General features: G+C 35.2%; 1 protein-coding gene and 1 pseudogene across 3 annotated transcripts in view; one reads left to right on the forward strand and one right to left on the reverse strand.

The window, feature by feature from the left end:
- STXBP3 (syntaxin binding protein 3) overlaps nucleotides 1-23,279 on the reverse strand; it is a 128,945-nt gene that overhangs the window by 84,203 nt on the left and 21,463 nt on the right. For 2 of the 3 annotated variants that reach the window (XM_077120049.1, XM_077120047.1), the window contains exons 5-6: nucleotides 6,996-7,074; nucleotides 5,600-5,700 (exon numbers count right to left, since the gene is read on the reverse strand). The exons of the other annotated variant lie outside the window; for it this stretch is intronic. In XM_077120049.1, the coding sequence (XP_076976164.1) occupies nucleotides 5,600-5,700; nucleotides 6,996-7,074 (180 nt within the window). The remainder of the gene's footprint in view (nucleotides 1-5,599; nucleotides 5,701-6,995; nucleotides 7,075-23,279) is intronic. 3 annotated transcript variants of the gene reach the window in all.
- LOC143650911 (large ribosomal subunit protein uL24 pseudogene) lies at nucleotides 10,153-11,780 on the forward strand (annotated as a pseudogene).

Consider the following 23,279-nt stretch of genomic DNA (forward strand, 5'->3'; position numbering starts at 1 on the left):
CTTGGTGCATACCCAGAAGAGTTGAGGGCAGTGACATGGACAGATATCTGCACAACAATGTTCATAGTGGCACTATTCACAATTGCCAAGAGAAGGAAACAATCCGGGTGCCCATCAACAGAGAAGTGGATATACATATGACTGAATATTATGTAACATTTAGATAAAATGATGTCCTGAAACATATGACAACATGGATGAACCTTGAGGACATAATGCTGAGTGAAATAAGTCAGACACAAAAGGATAGATACTGTATGATTCCATTATTATGACTCTGATAAAGTCACCAGTATCTTGGAACAGCTAGAAGGAAAAATCTGAGTTGAAGGCATGGTAGCCCATGACAAACTCTAGAAACTGTTCTGTAGCTGCTTGTTGAAGCGTGCTTTGAAAATTATTGCTTTTTTTCCTTTGTTCTTTGTATATCTATGTATGTGTGTATATACATATATATATATATATATATATGTATGTTATATTTTACAACTAAAAGATGGTTAAAAAAATCTATAGGCAGTTATAGTAATATTAGATAAAATAAATTCCTGAAATAAAAAATTTGAAAATATTTAGTAACATAGCTCACTACTACGGCAAAGTTGATATTTGTAATAACTTTTTACTTGATATTTTGAGAACCACACAGTTTTGATAGTTAATCAAATGGTATTTAAGATACTGTTTAATATTTAGAATTCAAGTAACTCTGATATCTGTGTTTATAGATTTTTTTCCTTCCTTGCTTTAATTTTAAATTGGTTTATGAAACATTGTATAAACAGGCTTTACAATGATTGCTTAGATTTTTTTTTTTTAATCTGCCTATGGATAAGCTAAAATAGTCATATGAGGTGGTTAAGATTTCCATATGCTAATCGTTAAAATACTTATATCTTCATATTTTCCTGAAATAAAGAAAATGTTAAGTAACATAGGTCATTACTATAGCAATGCAGATATTTTTAAGAACCTCCTACTTGATATTTTGAGAACATTCAGTTTTGACAGCTGATCAAATGGTATCTGTGTTTAATATTTATAATTTATGAACTTTGCTATCTGAATATGTAGATTTTTTCCTTGTTGCCTCTATTTCAAATTGGTTTATGAAACTGATTGCACAAACACAGGCTTTACAATGATTCTATAGATACCTTATTTAAATATGCTATAGTTAAGCTAACAAAGATATCCATTTTTGGTGGTTCTAAGTGTATTGTTTGTTTTCTTTAAAAAAATTGAAAAGGCTTACTATTATTGTGTTATTTGAAGAATACAAAAGAAGATCGCTAATTGGAGTTGAAAATTTTCCATTAAATTAAGATTAAAATAATTTTTTTTTACTATACTAGTATTCCTTCTTAGTCAAGGATAACGTACTATGTACAAAATTAGGTATTAACAAAAGTTATAGGTTAATTAATGAATAAACTTGCTTGCACTTCCTTTCATACTATGTCATTTATTATTCTGAACATAATCACCAACAAGAACAGTCTGTCAAGGACAGAGATTTACCTGAGGCCAATCCACTTATCTCTATGTAGCTCAAAGCCTAGGTTGGTGTATTAATTGTTAACAAGCATCCTACACCTCAACTGTGGCTTTCTCACAGTATACTACTTCACTGTAGCAGAAAAATTATGGGTTCAAAACTATTTGCTGCCCCTCTCTATGAGGTCTCTTCCTATTGGAGTATACTTCCCACCCACCAATTTCAGGCTTGGCTATGTTACTTGCTTTGGTCATTGGAATGTGGGCAGAAGTGACACAAGTCACATCCCTTTAAAATCACATGAGGTTCTATCATCTCTCTTCCCTCTGCTATATCCTAGATAGCAGCTGCTTCTTCAGCCTTAGTCCCAGAATGAAGAGGGGTGAAGCAAAGGCCCAGCCAAATCACAATGGACAATAATGAGAAATAAGACTTTGTTAGTTTAATTCACTGAGATTTGGGGGGAGTTAAACAGTCTAAAGTAATCTAAGCTGATACTCCAAAGGACCAAATGAAGGGTGGGCCATGGTGGCTCAGCAGGCAAGAATGCTCGCCTGCCATGCCAGAGGACCCGGGTTCGATTTCTGGTGCCTGCCCATGTAAAAAAAAAAAAGGACCAAATGAAGCTTTGGGGGTGGTTCTCATCTATATTCACAGTTCTTTCCCCTTCCCCCCTCATTAAATGTTCCTTTAGACTAGATCCTTTTTTCATCTTTATGAACCTAATCAGCTACTTAAATATACACCTCCCTTGCCTGCTATTCTACTTCTCATGCTAATCTATAATAGCTCAGCTCTTTTACTGAGAGACCCTCTAGCATTCTCTTCAATAGCTATTCCAGACTCTCTGTATTCCCTAATGTTCACTGTGAACAAACACCCCTATATTCTTGAATGCTTTCTATCTACTTGCTTTAACGTATACCTGATAACACTACTAACCTTAAACCCTCTCAAAGGGAAGCACATATCTTTCTTTAATCTTCTGACTTCTGGAATCAGGAGAAGTGAGTCAACCTTCTTCTTCCCCATTCAACTTCTAAATATGGTTGGGTGTCCAACCTTTCTTCTCTGGAGCACGACCTCATCTAACTTATCACTCTTTAATGATCTTCTGACTTCCACTTTTCCTTAAAGACTTTAGGACCACTCCCACAATTATCTCCTCTAGCCCATTCCCTTTCACCACTCTGGGTAGAAACCTAGAGCCTCCTAAATATAGTCTCAACCTAACTATAAATACCTTCAACCTTCATACCTTCAACCCTTCAAAATCCATATTCCTGCTACTACCCTGCACTGTTCTGCTTCTGTACCTTGGCACTCACACTACTGCTTAACATATTCTTCCCTCTTCATTTCTACTTTATAAAATCCAATCCATTCTTCAAATATGTCCCGAGTTTCCTGGTAAGAATTAATCTCTCTCCTCTTACAGTAGAGATTGTGAGCTGCTTCCCCCAAAACCATTCTCCCCTTTATTTTCAGTTAACAGTACCTAATTCTTTAGTGGGGAAGAAAGCCATAAACCCTGTTAAAAGACTACATTTCTCAGCTTCCCATGCACTTACGTATAGCCATGGCTAAACTTTAGCTAATGAGATTTAACTGAAAATTATGTGGGATGTATAGGAAAACTCCTTAAAAGAGAGGGGATATTTGAAAGAGAAAACTAAATTTGTAGAGTCTGTTCTGCTCAACTGATGTGCCATTACATGACTTTGGTAATAAATTTGTAGTTTGTTCTATTCAACTGAGGTTACCATTACGTGACCTTGGTAATAAATTGTTGAAATGTGCACTCTAGCTGGCAGGACTGGCTATCCCTCCAGAAAGAGATGTTTTTTGATAAAAAGAGTTATCTAAGTCCCAGGAAAATCCTCTCAGTCCCTAGCCAGTTCCCAGAGGACCATCTGGGCTGGGTCACATAAGCTAATTGGAATCTGGCCACTATTGTGTAAAGATATCATATAAACTGCACGCAAGAAGTTAGACTAGAGGGAATCTCATGAGAGAGAGAGAGAGAATCTTATTTGGGAAGAAGACTCTCTGCTGTGGATTTTTTCAATCAGACCCAGAATGCTGTTTCCGAGATTTCCCAGCACTCCTCTTCAGGTATTGATGCTGTCCCATCTGGTGATGTAACTATGTCTCATTTCTAATAATCTTTTAAATACTTTCCTAATAAATCCTGTTTTTATATCACTGAAGTCTGTGTTGTCAGCAAATCTGAGCCTATAAATTAAGTGGTCACAAATATCACGTCGCCTCTTGTGCAACACTATTCCCTTCTTTATCTTGCTTCCTTAAAAAAGGACATGATAACTTTAGCAGTTATCTAGGATCGTGAGGGCCATGCCTAAGAGATTAGGCCTCCTGATAGTTTTGTGGAGTCATCAGACCAGCCTTATATATTGTGTCTCCTGATTTCTTTACAGGGACAAGAAATAAATTTTCATTTCATTTAAGCTGCAACAAAAGTAGATTCTTCTTTTATATGCAGTTGAACCTAATCCAAAATGGTGTTTATTAGTAAAACTGCATACCTCTTTTAAGGCATACAATGGTGTTTAAATGTAATACTGCATATCTCTTTTATGGCATACAAATGAAGGTAGGACATATATCTTGTTCATCTTTTCACAGCATATTACCTTGCATCTAGCAGACAATAATGTCCATTGAATGTACTCTTGATAAATGCTGATAAAGGCCTTTGCTTAGAGCTCAAAGCACTTAGTATTTCACTTATATCTTCACTTGCAAATAATAATCCAAAATATTTTAACTGTAATTTCTCTGAAGTAGTGAAAGCTATTAAGTAAACTGTCTCAAGATGTTTATCAAGGAAGTAAATAACACAAAAAACATTCTTAGAGGGAAATATAGAAAGATTGGACCTTAAATAATCACATTTGGCAAAGCCTACTAAGTACAAGTTTCTCAAAAGATTCCTCTATACAAGTAAAGAAAGTTCGTTCCATCAACCATCAAGTCAGATTCCTTTTTCAAATACAGCAATTACAGAATTTTAATGAATTCTGATGCATAAAGGTAACTTTTGGAGAACAGTTTAGCATTAAACAGATATCTTAAGAAATTACAATATGGATTATAATCTTTCTTCGTCAAAAACAGCAACAGCTTAAGAGAGAAATCCCTTTTGTAGAATTTTTCTATCTGTTGAAAATATTGACCAAACAATAGTAAACTATTTCAGTTCAAGGAACTGCTAGAATAAAAACAAAGAGAAAAGAGCACAACAAAACTGAACGATTCACTAGCTGTGAGATGTGGGGCAAGTTACTTAATCTCTTTGCACTTGATTTATCTTTAAAATGGAGATAGAATTAACATCTACTTCATAGGGCTGATGTGAATACATAAATACATAAAATGCATTCCATTTATGGAATGTATTTAGGAATATGAATGCATTTAGGAAAGTCACAGATACAGAATACTACCTAAGTAACTGATATTATCATTATTATTAATAATTGATGGCTCATTTATTGTTCCAAAGGTAAAAACAAACAAATGAACAGAAAAACTTTCATTCTGTAAATCAAAATAAATGATTTACATAATATTACATAAAAAGTTTATGAAAGAATATTTGTTTCTTTTTTTTTTTTTTTTGGCATGGGCAGGCACTGGGAAAGGAACCCAGGTCGGTCTCCAGTATGGCAGGTGAGAACTGTGCCTGCTGAGCCATCGTGGCCTGCCCAGAACATTTGTTTTAATATCACAAATGGTTATAGAAGCTAAGTGAAAAAAATTTTTTTTGGAGTCATGTAACAATAATGTATGCTCAGAAACTTTTTACTTCATAATCCAGTAGCACTGTAACTTGTTCTACACAGGGCATGGTGGCATATTTGAAATTTAATTCCCCGTTCTCATTAATAATGTCTTACACCAACTCAATGTCCATGTTTCTCCCTTGACATGACAGGAATTGTTTATTTGTGGATTAGGTTCAAAACTCACCAGAGAGATATAAAAACATATTTTGAATATGCTTTATTAACAAATAAGCTCATAAAATAAATTTAAAAATCCACTATGAACTAAAATTTTTTAAAGATTAGAAAGTACCTGAGATTCAAGCGGAATGAAGGAAATATTTATTTCTTTGCATCTTCTTATTGACTTGGAGCAGGAAGCCTTAATTTTGTTAAAGAGACTATCAGGGCAAACTGAGAGGGGAAAAAAAAGTCAAAGCATAAAACAATCTAAATTTTATCCTTTTGAATAAATCATTTTACCATCTAAGAATATTTACTTTTATACATAATTATGGACTTTCACAAAATATTTACTATGAGGACAGAGAAAATACTGTTCTTCACTCTACAGAACAGATAAATTCTAATCAAGAGGGCTATAACAGAAAATCTATTTTCCCCATTTACATCCAGCTTAACTTCAGAGAGACATCCTTAGAGATTGGCTAGTAGAGCAAGGTAAAATTGTTAGCAAGGAAAATCATATCTAAACTCATAACTTAATAAACTTTTGCAGCACTTTTAGAACCTCTTAGGAATTTAAACTATTCTTCCAAATCTGCCATTAAGGGATCTATGCTGCAACTATGTACCTTAAGCTACAGAAACTTCTGTAATCCCAGGAAATTCTAAGACTAAACTGGTAAATTCTAGAACTTAGAGCCCTTTTCTTTTTTTTCCCTTTCACCTAAGAGTTTATACTTCCATTAATCTAGGCTAGAATACCAACCATTGATTCCTGTGGCTTTTAACATGATGGTTTTTAGCTTAAAAGTTCCTTAAGTCAGAAGAGACTTTATATTCTTTAAATTTTGTCAATTCTATAAACATGAAGTTCTGTACAATAAGGTTATTTAAATAATAAATACCTGCAGTATGGTATTTTTTTTAACGCAAATTACTACTAGGCATGACAAATACTATATAAGAAAAGTGTACTACTTAAAGTGAAGAATCTTAGCAGAGACCCCAAAACTTAACTTAGATAAATGGTACCTTTTTTTGAAATATAATATAATCATCATTATATAACATAGAATTATACACGTCTCTACCCTTCTCTGTATTTCTTCAATACTTTTTATTTGAACACATCACAGTAAGAAAAACATGGTAGATTTTCTCCCTTAATTTGCCAAGAGACGGCTATATCTTCAGTAACCTTTCCAAGGGTTTTATTTTTATTAAATAACCAAATTCCCAATGGAAATTTTGATTAAAAATAATTCTTCCAGTTATCAGCCTAGAATTTGATACACAGCTTCCCATACTGCCTTCTCCACCAACTTCCCCAACAATATACCAGTAAAAGTGATTTTTGCTTTAAACTAGTTTGGAATGATTTTTGAAAATTTTCTATCACCTTAACATGAATTAGAATAGATATATTTTTAGATTCTATCTAACATAATTATAACAAAAATAGAAAATGACTGGTACTGTAATAGTATTACAAAAATTAGGTAATTTAAAAAGAAACAACTTACAGTCAGTGAAGTATATATATGCTGCTTTATATCTGTTCTCCGATTTACTTGCAAAATCACGTAAAAAACAATCTACAGACTTAAAAAAGGTTAAATGTTAATATACATTTCATCACAGTAATTTAAATATGCTAACTTGTAAAATAACTAAGAATACTTTGTTTCAATAATAAATAAAACTTTATTGGCAAAAGTATAATTTATAAACTGACTTTTTAAGATGCTGTATTTTCTAGTCAGTGATAGCTAATAAGAATATATATGTATATATACATATATAAAACAAGGAATTTCTTTTAGAAAAACATTCACAATATACATGCAATCTTTTCTGAGTTTAAGATATACTACTATTTTCCAAAAACTAATTAAACAAAGGCTCTTACAGTAGCCAACATGAAATACAGAAATACAGAGGGGAAAAAAATCTATATCCTTCAGAAAAAAATTCTATACTCTTAAGAAAAAATACACCAAGTACAAATGTACTTCTCACAGTTAGTCAACATTCTAGATACAAAATATACAAACTGAACAATCACCTATTTAAAAATGCTATAGAAAGAAGACTGAATTTATTTTAATTCCAATCTTATTTAATATATTAACAATTGAAAATCCACTGAGAAACTAATGTTCTAAAAACTTTGGTAAAATCATCTCCCACATTCAAAAAAATGTGTGTTCACTAGGTAAATTGAAGCTATTATCTATCAAATGGTTGACTGCCATTTTAAAAGAATCAGCTTAAGAGACTGAATTTATGCTTACTAAAATGGCTTTAATTTTTTAAGATTCAGGAATCCTTTCTACCTTTTTTCTATTTAAATAAAAGCAAGGTGTAACTTCATTAGTTTCCTCTTCTGAGATTATTTTGGTTTATTACTTCTTTAATAAGATTGCTTCTTTGTTCTTCATCTTTAATAATGAAGATACATAATACATTACTCTGAGTATAATTTCTATGTGCTCCAGAATCCACAGATTCTGATGGGAAATATTCTCATTTTACTGCTTCCTAGTTTGCAATATGCATTTTGACTTCTTTGATCCAAGCATTATCTAGGCATATTTTTCTTCAAAACCATGTGGTTAGGTTTGGTTGGGTCACTCTTTTTATCATTTATTTCTAATTTTATTGGAATATAAACAGAGAATGTGGCTGGTAAAATCATTGCTTTGAAATCGATCAAGATTCTTTGTGGCTAAATACATAGCTTTTAATATATAAATACATAATTTTATAAAATGTTCATAGACATGTCTAATATTATTTATTATGTTTAATACATTGTTATGTTTAATACATAAATACATAATTTTATAAATGCTCACAGACATGTAAAAAATACATATTTTCTATGTAAATGAACCAACTTCTGTTGATATTTCCTAAATCAAAGATAGTAATTAACCCATGTAACTACTTTTGAAAAAAGATCTAATGAAAGAGGTGTACTAAAGTCTCTTACTATGTTTTTATTTTTATTTCTAACTGTTTTGCTTCATATATTTGTTTTATGTGATTTGGTATACACAGGTTTATCAATGTATCCTTTTAAATTTGTCATTTACCATACTATAACATCTCTCTTCATCCTGTTTGAGGCTTTAAACTTAAAATTTACCTTGCCTAATTCTAATATTCTACATGTGCTTTCTTACCAATTGCATTTATCTAGATCTCTTTGCCTCACACATTATTAGCTTTTTCTTTATTAGAGAAGTTGTAGGTTTACAGAACAATCGTGTATAAACTGCAGGACTCCCATACACCATCCCATTATCAACACCCTGCACTGGTATGGAACATTTGTTACAACTGATGATAGCACATCCTTACAATTTTACTATTAACTATAGTACATAGTTTAACTTAAGAGTTCACTGTTTGTGTAATGTATGTTCAGATTTTTTTTAACTTTTATCTTGTTAGCATATACACAATCTAACATTTCTCATTTTAATCACATCAGATATATATTTCACTACTGTTAATTACATTCACAATGCTATGCCACCATCACCACCATCCATTACCAAAACATTTCCATCAGTCCAAACAGGAATGCTGTACATTTTAAGCCTTAACTTCCCACTCCCTATCCTCATCCTTGGTAACCTTTATTCTAGCTGACTCTATGAGTTTGCTTATTCTAATTATTTCAAATCAGTAAGTGCACACAATATTTGCTTTTCTGTTTTCTAGCCTATCTCATTCAACAAATACCCTTAAGGCTCATTCATGTTGCCACATGCATTGGGACCTCATTTCCTTCTAAGGCCGAAAAATATTCCATTGTAGGCACCAACACACCAACACACCAACAACATGTGAGTTGCCGCCATTTCCTAGCAATTGTAAATGCTGCTGCTATGAACATCAATGTGAAAATATCTGTTCGAGTTCCTGCTATCAATTCCCCTGGGTACATACTTAGTAATAGGACTGCCAGGTCATACAGTAGTCTTATATTTAGCTTTCTGTGGAACTGCCAAGCTATCTTCCACAGCAGCTGATCACTCCACCAGCAATGAATTGAGTGTTTCTGTTTCTCTGTATCCTTTCCAACACTTGTTATTTTCTGTTTTTTTTAATAGCAGCCACTCTAATGGTTGTGAAATGGCATCTCATTGTGTTTTGATTTGCATATCCCCACAGTCAATGATGTTAAGCATCTCCTCATGTGCTTTCTGGCTATTTATCCATCTATCACTTTATTTTCACTCTTTCTTTAACATTCTATTCTTGTACACAGTGTGTTTCTTTTCAACAAGGTTTGTTTCTTAAACCAATACGACAGTCTCTGGTTGCAGATTTTTAAAAAATATCTATTTACGATTAATATAATGACTGAAATAGTTGACTTATTCTATTTTATATTCATTATTTATTTTACTTTGTTTTTTCCTTTTTCTTCTTCAATTTGGAAATTGCGTTACACTTGTCCATTCCCTTAATGATTACTCTTTCTCTGTATTCGTGATCATTCATTTATCTCTACTATTTTTTAAATATAAGATATTGATCAATTTCCTCCACTAAAATGCACTAGTTTCCTCCCACTGCTTTCCTTCATTTCAGAAAATACCTCTAGAATATTTCTCTCTTAATCTGGATAAAATAGGAAGGGTTATGAGGAAGGTGAGGGGCATGATGTACACGAGAAACTATGAAGAGGTGACAGATCAATTAACTCCCAGTAGGGTTATAGATTTATTGCAATTGGTACACCATAGGGCGTCCAAGAAAGAGGAGGTGGTCAGAGAATCGGACACTTGAAATTTATGATTATGAGCAGGCTGCTGTTATCACTAATGAAGAGGTCTAGAAATGATCAAATGACTTGGAGACTATCACAAGACAGAAGATAAGACCACTACAAGACAGTATATAAGGAAATGAGAAGCCAATGTACTGGAAGTATCATCTGCATGGGTAATGGAATTACCAAGAAACATAATTGGAGATGTTCTGAAGAAAGTGGTAGTGAGCTAGCAGCTAAAACTGTCAAGCCATTAAAATGAAAGACCCAGGGGTTTTTAGATGACTGCAAATAGGAGAAAGAACAGGTAATACAATATAGTAGTATGTGTCAAGCAAGGAGTTTTAGAAAGAAAATACAATGGTTTGGAAGTAAAAATGAAGAGCAAAGAATTTATAATCTCTCTTCTGTCTTCATTTTTCTCCTTCTGAAACTCCAAAACTATATTTCTGTAAAATCTCCTGGATCTATCCTATACATCTCTTCTCTCTCCCCAACTTGATTTCCATGTCTGTTTTTTAACTTTGAGATATTCCATTTAGGACAGGAAAGCAAAACTTTGGGGAGGTGAAAGAGGATTTGGGCATCCTTCCTGATCCCCTCCCAAGGACAGTTTCAAGCCAGTGTGCATCCCCTTTCTGGATTCTTATATCTGGGAAATAGTGACTTAGGAAAATCCTCTTCAGGGTAACCCTACTCCCAGAACCTACCCTCAAGACAAAAGAAACTAGAGACAACAAAAGGAAAGTAAACAAAAAGCTGAAATGAATGTCAGAGAACAGACAGACAACAAATTCATACAGGAAGAAAACACTTAGGTAAAAGAAGTGGAAGCAATCTCCAGAATAAACTAATTAAGGTAATTAAATGCCTAGATGCCAGCAAAAAATAACAAATCACACTAGGAAAACTGAAGATATGGCCCAGTCAAAGGAACAAACCAACAATTCAAATGAGATACAGGAGCTGAAACAATTCAGAATATAAGATCAGACATGGAAAACTTCATCAAAAACCAAATCAAGCTTTCTCTTTTTTTTTTTTCTCTTTTGCGGCCACAGCCATAACGGTAGCGGCCAAAACGAAATTCAATCCTTTTGTGACTTCTGACCGGAGCAAGAACCGTAAAAGACATTTCAATGCACCTTCCCACATTCACAGGAAGATTATGTCTTCCCCTCTTTCCAAGGAGCTGAGACAGAAATACAATGTTCGATCCACGCCTATCCGAAAAGATGATGAAGTTCAGGTTGTGAGAGGACACTACAAAGGTCAGCAAACTGGCAAAGTGGTCCAGGTTTACAGGAAGAAATACGTCATCTACACTGAATGGGTGCAGCAGGAGAAGGCTAATGGCACCACTGTCCATGTGGGCGTTCACCCCAGCAAGGTGGTTATCACTAGGCTAAAATTGGACAAAGATCGCAAAAAGATTCTTGAATGTAAAGCCAAATCTCACCAAGTAGGAAAGGAAAAGGGCAAATATAAGGAAGAAACAATTAAGAAGATGCAGGAATAAAAGACTTTTATGTATGGTTTCCACTAAAAACTGCTAAAATGAAAAAAAAAAAAAAAAAACCAAATCAATGAATTGAGGGAGGATATAAAGAAGGCAAGGAATGAACAAAAAGAAGAAATGGAAACTCTGAAAAAACAAATCACAGAACTTATGGGAATGAAAGGCATGGTAGAAGAGATGAAAAAGACAATGGAAACCTACAATGGTAGATTTCGAGACACAGAACATAGGACTAGTGAACTGGAGGATGGAATATCTGAAATCCAGCAAGAAAAAGAAAATATAAGGAAAAAAAATGGAAAAATATGAGCAGGGACTCAGGGAACTGAAAGACAATATGAAGCGCATGAATATACATGTTGTGGGTGTCCCAGAAGGAGAGGAGAAGGGAAAAGGAGGAGAAAAACTAATGGAAGAAATTATCACTGAAAATTTCCCAACTTGTATGAAAGACTTAAAATTGCAGATCCAAGAAGTGAAGCATACCCCAAAGAAAAGATCCAAATAGACGTACTCCAAGACATTTACTAATCAGAATGTCAGAGGTCAAAGGGAAAAGAGAGGATCTTGAAAGCAGCAAGAGAAAAGCAATCCATCACATACAAGGGAAGCCCAATAAGACCATGTGTAGATCTCTCAGCAGAAATCATAGAAGCAAAAAGACAGTGGGATGATATATTTAAATTATTAGAAGAGAAAAACTGTCAACCAAGAATTCTATATCCAGCAAAACTGTTCTTCAAAAATGAGAGAGAAATTAAAACATTTTCAGACAAAAAATTACTGAGAGAATTTGTGACCAAGAGACCAGTTCTGTAAGAAATACTAAAGGGAGCACTAGAGACAGATATGAAAAGACAGAAGAGAGAGGTGCACAGAAGAGTGCAGAAAGGAAGACTATGAGTAAAGGTAAAAAGAAGGAAAATTAGACACGACATATAAAATTCAGAAGGCAAAATAGTAGAAGAAAGTACTACCTGTGCAGTAATAACACTGAACATTAATGGATTAAACTCCTCAATCAAAAGACATAGACTGGCAGAATGGATTGAAAAACAGGACCCATCTATATACTGTCTCTACTCAAAGGACATGAGGGCAAGGACACAAACGGACATTTGCACACCAATGTTTATAGCTGCATTATTTGCAGCCAAGAGATGGAAACAGCCAAAATGTCCAACAACAGACGAGTGGCTAAACAAACTGTGGCGTATACCTACGATGGAATATTATGCAGCTTTAAGACAGAATAAAGTTATGAAGTACGTAACAACATGGATGGACCTTAAGGAATTATGGTGAGTGTGATCAGCCAAAAACAAAAGGACGAATACTGTATGGTCTCACTGATATGAACTGACATTAGTGAATAAACTTGGAATATTTCATTGGTAACAGAGACCATCAGGAGATAGAAATAGGGTAAGATATTGGGTAACTAGAGCTGAAGGGATACAGATTGTGCAACAGGACTGAATATAAAAACTCAGAAATGGACAGCACAATACTACCTAACTGTAATACAATTATGTCAAAACACTGTGTTCTAGTTTGCTAGCTGCCGGAATGCAATATACCAAAAATGGAATGGCTTTTAAAAAGGGAAATTTAATGAGTTGCTAGTTTACAGCCCTAAGGTCAAGAAAATGTCCCCATCAAAACAAGTCTATAGAAATGTCCAATTTAAGGCATCTGGGGAAAGGTACCTTGGTTCAAGAAGGCCGATGAAGTTCAGGGTTTCTCTGTCAAGTGAGAAGGCACATGGCGAACACAGTCAGGGTTCCTCTCGCATCTGGAAGGGCACATGGCGTACACGGCGTCATCTGCTAGCTTCATCTCCTGGCTTCCAGTTTCATGAAGCTCCCCGGGAGGCATGTTCCTTCTTCATCTCCAAAGGTCGCTGGCTGGTGGACTCTCTGCTTTGTAGTGTTGCTCTCTCTCAATCTCTCATTCTCCAAAATATTTCCTCTTTTATAGGACTCCAATAAACCAATCAAGACCCACCCAAATGGGTGGAGACATGTCATCCCTTAATCCAGTTTAACAACCACTCTTGACTATATCACATCAACCAAGGAGATGATCTCATTACAGTTTCAAATATACAGTATTGAATAGGGAATTATTCTACCTTTATGAAATGGGATTTATATCAAAACGTGGCTTTTCTTAGGGGGCAAACTTCCTTTCAAACCAGCACATTCCACCCTCTGGCCCCTAAAAAAGACATGTTTTTCCCATATACAAAATACATTAATTTCATAACAATATCAGAAACCGTAAACCTTTCAGTAGCAATACAAATGAAGTACAAAATTAGAGACAGTATAAAATCTCACCAAGTCCGTCCTAAGGCAAAATTCTCTCCATTTGCTCTGGACCTTTGAAAACTCATAACAAGTTATTTGCTGCCAACATACAAAGGAGGAACATTCATAGGATACATGTACACATTTCCACAGGGAGGAAGGAACACAGGGGTCACTGGACCCATACAATTTCAAAAACCTGCAGGGCAAAGTCCATTAGATTTCAAAGTCTGAGAGTCATTTATCCTCAGGGCTTTAGAAAGTGGCAGTTCCACCCTTTCCAAATGCCTACGCAGAGACCTGCCTCTCTCTGAATGCAACCTTGGGGGACATTGGGGAGACCGCCTGTCTCTCGGCTCCACCCTCTCCAAGCACTGGGGCCGCACCCAGGCTCTCTGCCATCTTTGGGGTACACGCTCAACCCCTCCATGTGGTGGCAGTCAGGCTCTCCTCAAACCCCAAGGAATATGCTTCACCCTCTCCAAGGCCTGAGGCGGCATGACTCTTCCACTGCAACGAGGTGGAAGGCCCATCATCTGCCTTTGGGACAAACTCACCCTCTTCATGGGCTTGGGTAGGTCCGCTCTTCTGGCCCAAGGCTTCTTAACTTCAGACCTCAGCCTCCATGGTTTTGCCTCTGAAGTTATTTTTCCTCCAATGTGTCCCTTCTCTGAACCCACCAGGCCAGACTGGCAGTGGCTCTGTTTATACAGGTCCCACAGCACTCTCACTGGCTTTCTATGGAGTAGCCTTGGATCATGCCCATGAGACATAAGGAGTTTCCACAAATCCTTCATGGATAACTCCATGTCCGATCATTACTTTCTCTGAAATGGCTGACTGGTTTCACATTTGGTTAAATCCACACACAGGGCACTATACTCTGGGGTATTCCTTTCTGTAGGCCCAGAATTTTCCAGGACCTCAATTTCTGGTTTCTTTTTACTCAAGAGTTCAGTTCTCAGCTTAACTCTTTCCTGTCGCATTTCACTATAAGCTGTAAGGAGAAACCAGGCTGCACTTTCCACATTTAATTTGGAGATCTCTTCTGCTAAATATCCAAGTTCATGGCTTTTAAAATCTGCCTTCCAGCCAAAGCCACTAGTGAATTTTGCCAGATTATCTGCCATTTTTAAACAAGGCTCACCTTCTTTCCAGCCTACAATAATATGTACCTCATCTCTGTCTAAAGCCTGGTCAGAGGTATCTTTAGAGTCCACATTTCTACCAACAGTCTCTTCAAAACATTCTCGGCCTTCTCGATCAAGCCTCTCACAACTCCTCCAGATTCTTCCCCTTATCCATTTAAAAAGCCGTTCCAACATGTTTGGCATTTGCAAACCACAACAGCAGCACCCCACTCCCCGGTACCAAAATCTGTTCTAGTTTGCTAGCCGCTGGAATGCAATATACCAGAAACGGAACGGCTTTTAACAAGGGAAATTTAATGAGTTGCTAGTTTACAGTCCTAAGGTCAAGAAAATGTCCCCATCAAAACAAGTCTATAGAAATGTCCAATTTAAGGCATCTGGGGAAAGGTACCTTGGTTCAAGAAGGCCGATGAAGTTCAGGGTTTCTCTGTCAAGTGAGAAGGCACATGGCGAACACAGTCAGGGTTCCTCTCACATCTGGAAGGGCACATGGCGTACACAGCGTCATCTGCTAGCTTCATCTCCTGGCTTCCAGTTTCATGAAGCTCCCCGGGAGGCATGTTCCTTCTTCATCTCCAAAGGTCGCTGGTTGGTGGACTCTCTGCTTTGTAGTGTTGCTCTCTCTCAATCTCTCATTCTCCAAAATATTTCCTCTTTTATAGGACTCCAATAAACCAATCAAGACCCACCCAAATGGGTGGAGACATGTCATCCCTTAATCCAGTTTAACAACCACTCTTGACTATATCACATCAACCAGGAAGATGATCTCATTACAGTTTCAAATATACAGTAATGAATAGAGAATTATTCTACCTTTATGAAATGGGATTTATATCAAAATGTGGCTTTTCTTAGGGGGCATACTTCCTTTCAAACCAGCACACACTGAATGAAGCTGAATGTGAGAATGACAGAGGGAGGAGGGCTGGGGCACAAATGAAATCACAAAGAAAGATAGATGATAAAGACTGAGATGGTATAATCCAGGAATGCCTAGAGTGTATAATGATAGCGATTAAATGCACTAATTTAAAAAACGTTTTTGCATGAGGAAGAACAAAGGATTGTCATTACTGCAGGATGCTGAAAATAAATGGTAATTAATATTGTAAAATTTCAACTTATGTGTGAGACTAAAGCAAAAAAATGTTTATTTGGTACAAAATTTATATTTTGACTAGTGCATTTCCTAATATAACTTATGTAGATAGCTTGGTTGAACACCATAAGTACATGGAACCTTGGGTAGGACATGAGATTTTGTTGGTTTGTCCAGAGTGATGCCCCGATGAATCCCAGAGTGATTTGATCAGTGAGTGGAAAAGTATTTGCAAAGTCCCCTTCGGGGAATGGTGAGAACGGGGGAAAATTCAACCTTCCCAAGTTGAATTCTTGACATTCTCACAAGCAGTATGGACAACCAAAGCTATAGGCTGAGTCCCCAGTGAAATGAAAATAGGGGAAACAAATGTTAAAATAAATTTAGTCTGAAATGTTAGTGATCAATGAAAGCGAGGGGTAAGGGATATGGTATGCATAATCTTTTTTTTTTCTGCTTCCGTTTTATTTCTTTTTCTGAATTGATGCAAAAGTTCGAAGAAATGATGAATATGCAACTAAGTGATGATATTGTGAATTACTGGTTATATATGTAGAATGGAATGGTCACACATTAATGTTTTAGTTCGTTTGTTGTTAATTTTTTTTAAATTAATAAATAAATAAAAAAAAGCTAAATATAAAATTGCCATATGACCCGGCAATACCATTACTAGGTATCTACTCAGAGGACATGAGGACAAGGACACAAATGGACATTTGCACACCAATGTTTATAGCAGTATTATTTACAATTACTAAGAGATGGAAACAGCCAAAATGTCCAGGAACAGGCGAGTGGCTACACAAACTGTGGTATATACATACCATGGAATATTATGCAGCCGTAAGACAGAATAAAGTTATGAAGTATGTAACAACATGGATGGACTTTAAGGACATTATGCTGAGTGTGATTAGCCAGAAACAAAAGGACAAATACTGTATGGTCTCACTGATATGAACTGACATTAGTGAATAAACTTGGAATATTTCGTTGGTAACAGAGACAATCAGGAGATAGAAATGGGGTAAGATATTGGGTAACTGGAGCTGAAAGGATAGATTGTCCAACAGGACTGAATTTAAAAACTCAGAAATGGACAGCACAATACTACCTAACTGTAATACAATTATATTAAAACACTGAATGAAGCTGAATGTGAGAATGATAGAGGGAGAAGGGCTGGGGGCACAAATAAAATCAGAAAGAAAGATAAACGATAAAGACTGAGATGGTATAATCTAGGAATGTCTGGAGTGTATAATGATAGCGACTAAATGTACAAATTAAAAAAATGTTTTTGCATGAAGAAGAAAATAAATAAATAAATAAATAAACAAATAATAGGGGGAACAAATGTTAAAATAAATTTAGTTTGAAATGCTAGTGAACAATGAAAGGGAGGGTAAGGGGTATGGTATGTAAAAATTTTTTTTTCTGTTTTTGTTTTATTTTTCTGTTGTCTACTTTCTTTTTCTAAATTGATGCAAATGCTCTAAGAAATGATGATGATGAATATGCAACTATTGTTGATATTGTGAATTACTTATTATTTATGTAGAACGGAATGAGCATATATTAAGAATGTGTTCCTTTCTTGTAATTTTTTTTAAATTAATAAAAAATTTTTTAAAAAAAGGAAAGTAAAAACTATACGGGAAAACAAAAAACAGAACAGAAAAAGGTACTCAGAGAAAGAACAGGAAAGGAAGCTTTCTCCTGGAGATGAAACAATTGGACAGAAAGTACAATCTTACGAACTGTACCATATATGCAGGGAAAGAATCAGACGAAGAAGCGCTGAAAAAATCTGATGAGTTACACATGCACTATTCTAAAAGGTCTAGAATAACTTGAATGAAGCATCAAAGAAGAACCTTAACCCAAAGTCAATCAACAATAAAACCCTAGGTAAGAGAAAAAACTGACCTTTAGAGTAAACAAATCAAGATAATCAATGAGTGGGCATCAGCAAAAAATTAAAAGCCATATTAAGAAGCAGGAAGATCTTCAAAAAAATTGAAGTGGAGGGAAAGCTACCTAATTCATTCTATGAAGCCAACATCACCCTCATACCAAAACCAGGCAAAGATATTACAAAAAAAGAAAACTACAGACCAATCTCTCTAATGAATATAGATGCAAAAATCCTCAACAAAATTCTAGCAAATCGAATCCAACAACACATTAAAAGAATTATACATCATGACCAAGTAGGATTCATCCCAGGTATGCAAGGATGGTTCAACATAAGAAAATCAATTAATGTAATACACCATATCAACAAATCAAAGCAGAAAAATCACATGATCATCTCAATTGATGCAGAGAAGGCATTTGACAAGATTCAACATCCTTTCCTGTTGAAAACACTTCAAAGGATAGGAAGACAAGGGAACCTCCTTAAAATGATAGAGGGAATATATGAAAAACCCACAGCTAATATCATCCTCAATGGGGAAAAATTGAAAACTTTCCCCCTAAGATCAGGAACAAGACAAGGATGTCCATTATCACCACTGTTATTCAACATCGTGTTGGAGGTTCTAGCGAGAGCAATTAGACAAGAAAAAGAAATACAAGGTATCAAAATTGGAAAGGAAGAAGTAAAACTATCACTGTTTGCAGATGATATGATATTATACATCGAAAACCCTGAAAAATCCACAGCAAAACTATTAGAGCTAATAAATGAGTACAGCAAAGTAGCAGGTTACAAGATCAACATTCAAAAATCGGTAGTGTTTCTATACACTAGCAACAAACAAGCTGAGGGGGAAATCAAGAAACGGATTCCATTTACAATTGCAACTAAAAGAATAAAATACTTAGGAATAAATTTAACTAAAGAGACAAAAGACCTATACAAAGAAAACTACAAAAAACTGTTAAAAGAAATCACAGAAGACCTAAATAGATGGAAGGGCATACCGTGTTCATGGATTGGAAAACTAAATATAGTTAAGATGTCAATTCTACCTAAATTGATTTACAGATTCAACGCAATACCAATCAAAATCCCAACAACTTATTTTTCAGAAATAGAAAAACCAATAAGCAAATTTATCTGGAAGGGCAGGGTGCCCCGAATTGCTAAAAGTATCTTGAGGAAAAATAACGAAGCTGGAGGTCTCACGCTGCCTGACTTTAAGGCATATTATGAAGCCACAGTGGTCAAAACAGCATGGTACTGGCATAAAGATAGATATATCGGCCAATGGAATCGAATAGAGTGCTCAGATATAGACCCTCTCATCTATGGACATTTGATCTTTGATAAGGCAGTCAAGCCAACTCACCTGGGACAGAACAGTCTCTTCAATAATTGGTGCCTAGAGAACTGGATATCCATATGCAAAAGAATGAAAGAGGACCCGTATCTCACACCCTACACAAAAGTTAACTCAAAATGGATCAAAGATCTAAACATTAGGTCTAAGACCATAAAACAGTTAGAGGAAAATGTAGGGAGATATCTTATGAATCTTACAATTGGAGGAGGTTTTACGGACCTTAAACCTAAAGCAAGAGTACTGAAGAAAGAAATAAATGGGAGTCCCTAAAAATTAAACACTTTTGTGCATCAAAGAACTTCATCAAGAAAGTAGAAAGACAGCCTACACAATGGGATACAATATTTGGAAACGACATATCAGATAAAGGTCTAGTATCCAGAATTTAAAGAGATTGTTCAACTCAACAACAAAAGACAGCCAATCCAATTACAAAATGGGAAAAAGACTTGAACAGACACCTACCAGAAGAGGAAATACGGATGGCCAAGAGGCACATGAAGAGATGCTCAATGTCCCTGGCCATTACAGAAATGCAAATCAAAACCACAATGAGATATCATCTCACACCCACCAGAATGGCCATTATCAACAAAACAGAAAATGACAAGTGCTGGAGAGGATGCGGAGAAAGAGGCACACTTATCCACTGTTGGCAGGTATGTCAAATGGTGCAACCACTGTGGAAGGCAGTTTGGCGGTTCCTCAAAAAGCTGAACATAGAATTGCCATACGACCCAGCAATACCATTGCTAGGTATCTACTCAAAGGACTTAAGGGCAAAGACACAAATGGACATTTGCACACCAATGTTTATAGCAGCGTTATTTACAATTGCAAAGAGATGGAAACAGCCAAAATGTCCATCAACAGAAGAATGGCTAAACAAACTGTGGTATATACATACGATGGAATATTATGCAGCTTTAAGACAAGATAAACTTATGAAACATGTAATAACATGGATGGACCTAGAGAATATTATGCTGAGTGAGTCCAGCCAAAAACTAAAGGACAAATACTGTATGGTCCCACTGATGTGAACGGACATTCGAGAATAAACTTGAAATATGTCATTGGTAACAGAGTCCAGCAGGAGTTAGAAACAGGGTAAGACAATGGGTAATTGAAGCTGAAGGGATACAGACTGTGCAACAGGACTAGATACAAAAACTCAAAAATGGACAGCACAATAATACCTAATTGTAAAGTAATCATGTTAAAACACTGAATGAAGCTGCATCTGAGCTATAGGGTTTTTTTTGTTTTGTTTTGTTTTGTTTTTTTACTATTATTACTACTTTTATTTCTTTTCTCTATATTAACATTTTATATCTTTTTCTGTTGTGTTGCTAGTTCCTCTAAACCGATGCAAATGTGCTAAGAAACGATGATCATGCATCTATGTGATGATGTTAAGAATTACTGAGTGCATATGTAGAATGGTATGATTTCTAAATGTTGTGTTAATTTCTTTTTTTTTTTCTTTCCATTAATAAAAAAAGAAAAAAAAGAAAAATGGTCCTGGGAGAACTGAATATCTATATGCAAAAGAATGAAGAAGGATCCCTATCTCACACCATATACAAAATTTAACTTAAAATAGACCAAAGACTTAAACATTAAAACTAGGACCATAAAATTCCTAGAAAGAAAATATAGGGAAGTATTTTTCATATCTTTGAGGTCTTGTGATTAGCAATAGTTTCTCAGGCTTTATGCTCAAAGCACAAGCAACAAAAGAAAAAATAGATAAAGAGGACCTCATAAGATGAAAACCTTTTGTGCATCAAAAGACTTTGTCATGAAAGTGAAGAGACAACCTATTCAATGGGAGAAAAAACTTGGAAACCACATATCTGATAACAAGTTAATATCCAGAGTATACAAAGAAATTCCACAATTTAACAATAAAAAGACAAACAACCCAATTTAAAAATGGGCAAAAGACTTGAACAGACATTTCTCCAAAGATGATACACAAATGGCTAAGAAGCACATGAAAAGATGCTCAACATCACTAGCTACTAGGGAAATACAAATAAAAAACACAAGATATTATTTCATACGTACTGGAATGGTTACTATTAAAAAACCAGGAACAGTCATTCATTGCTGGTGGGAATGTAAAATAGTGTAGCTGCTGTGGAAGATAGTTTAGCACTTCCTCGGGAGCTAAATACAGAATTATCACATGACCCAGCAACCCTTCTACTAGGTATATAACTATAAGAACTGAAAGCAGCGACTTGAACAGATATTTGCACACCAATGTTCAGAGTGACATTATTCCCAACTGTCAAAAGATGGAAGCAACCCAAATGTCCATCAACTGTCAACTAAGTAAACAGAATGTAGTTTATACATGATAGAATATTAGCTGTAAGAAGGAATGAAGTCCTGACGCACATGACAACATACATGGATGAACCTGGAGATCACTACGTTGAGTGAAATAAGCCAGACACAACAGGACAAATATTGTATGATCTCACTGATATAAAATGATTAGAATAAGTAAACTTAGGGTTCGAATCTTTGAATACAGGTTAGCAGGGCATAAACTGGGGACAGAGAATGGGGAGCTGATTAATTAATTAATACAAAATTTCTATTTAGGTTGACTGTAAAGGTTTGGAAATGATAGGGAGGGTAGCACATTATTATGAGTGTAATTAACAGTGCTGAATTATGTATGGGAATGTGGTTGAAAGGAAAAATTAAGAATCATGTATGTTGCTGGAATGAAAGTTAGAAAATAAAACGTGATTGTATAACACAGTGAACCCTGTTATAAATGACAGACTCAGGTTAACAGTACAAGTATAAGAATGTTCATAAACTACAACAAAAATGTATAACACTAATACAAAGTACTAATAATAAGGAGGTATATGGGAAACAAATATATATAATGTAGGTGATGGACTATAACTAATAGTACTATTTTAAAATTCTTTCATCAATTTTAACAAAGGTACCACACTAAAGCAAAGATCAACAATAGGGAGAGGAAGGGAAATGCTGCATTTTAATAGGACCTTTCTGTAAACCTACACCTTTTCTAATTATAAGTAATAATTTTTTTTAAAAAAATAATAAAACATTATGCTATGTAAAATAAAGCAATAATTAAAAAACACTAAGGAAATTCATCACCTAGAGTGGCCCTACAAGAAATGCTAAAGAGAGTTTTGTTGGTTCAAAGGAAAGGACAATTGATAATAGATCAAAGCTGACTAAAGAAATAAAGATCTCTGGTAAGGGTAACAAAATAAATATGAAAGCCAGGACTACTGTATTTTTTGTTTGTAAGTCCACTTTTACTTTCTACAGGACCTAAAAGGCAAATGCATAAAATGTAATGATAAATCAGGGGTTTTGGATTCATCATGTATAAACACGAAATCTGTGACAAAAATTAGATGGAGGGGGGTGGAGAATGCAGAGGTATCCATAGGTTGTATATACTATTGAAGTTAAGTTGATATCAAAGCAAATGAGATCGTTGCATATTTAAAATGTCAAATTTAAGCCCCATGGTAACTACAAAGAAAGTATCAGAGAATATGCAAGCTCATAGATACTGAAATTAGACAGGGTGCCAGGCGTAGGGGGCCAGGGAGAATAGGGAGTTA

This window comes from Tamandua tetradactyla, chromosome 11 (genome assembly GCF_023851605.1).
Source record: "Tamandua tetradactyla isolate mTamTet1 chromosome 11, mTamTet1.pri, whole genome shotgun sequence".
In the NCBI taxonomy this organism is placed as follows: Eukaryota; Metazoa; Chordata; class Mammalia; order Pilosa; family Myrmecophagidae; genus Tamandua; species Tamandua tetradactyla.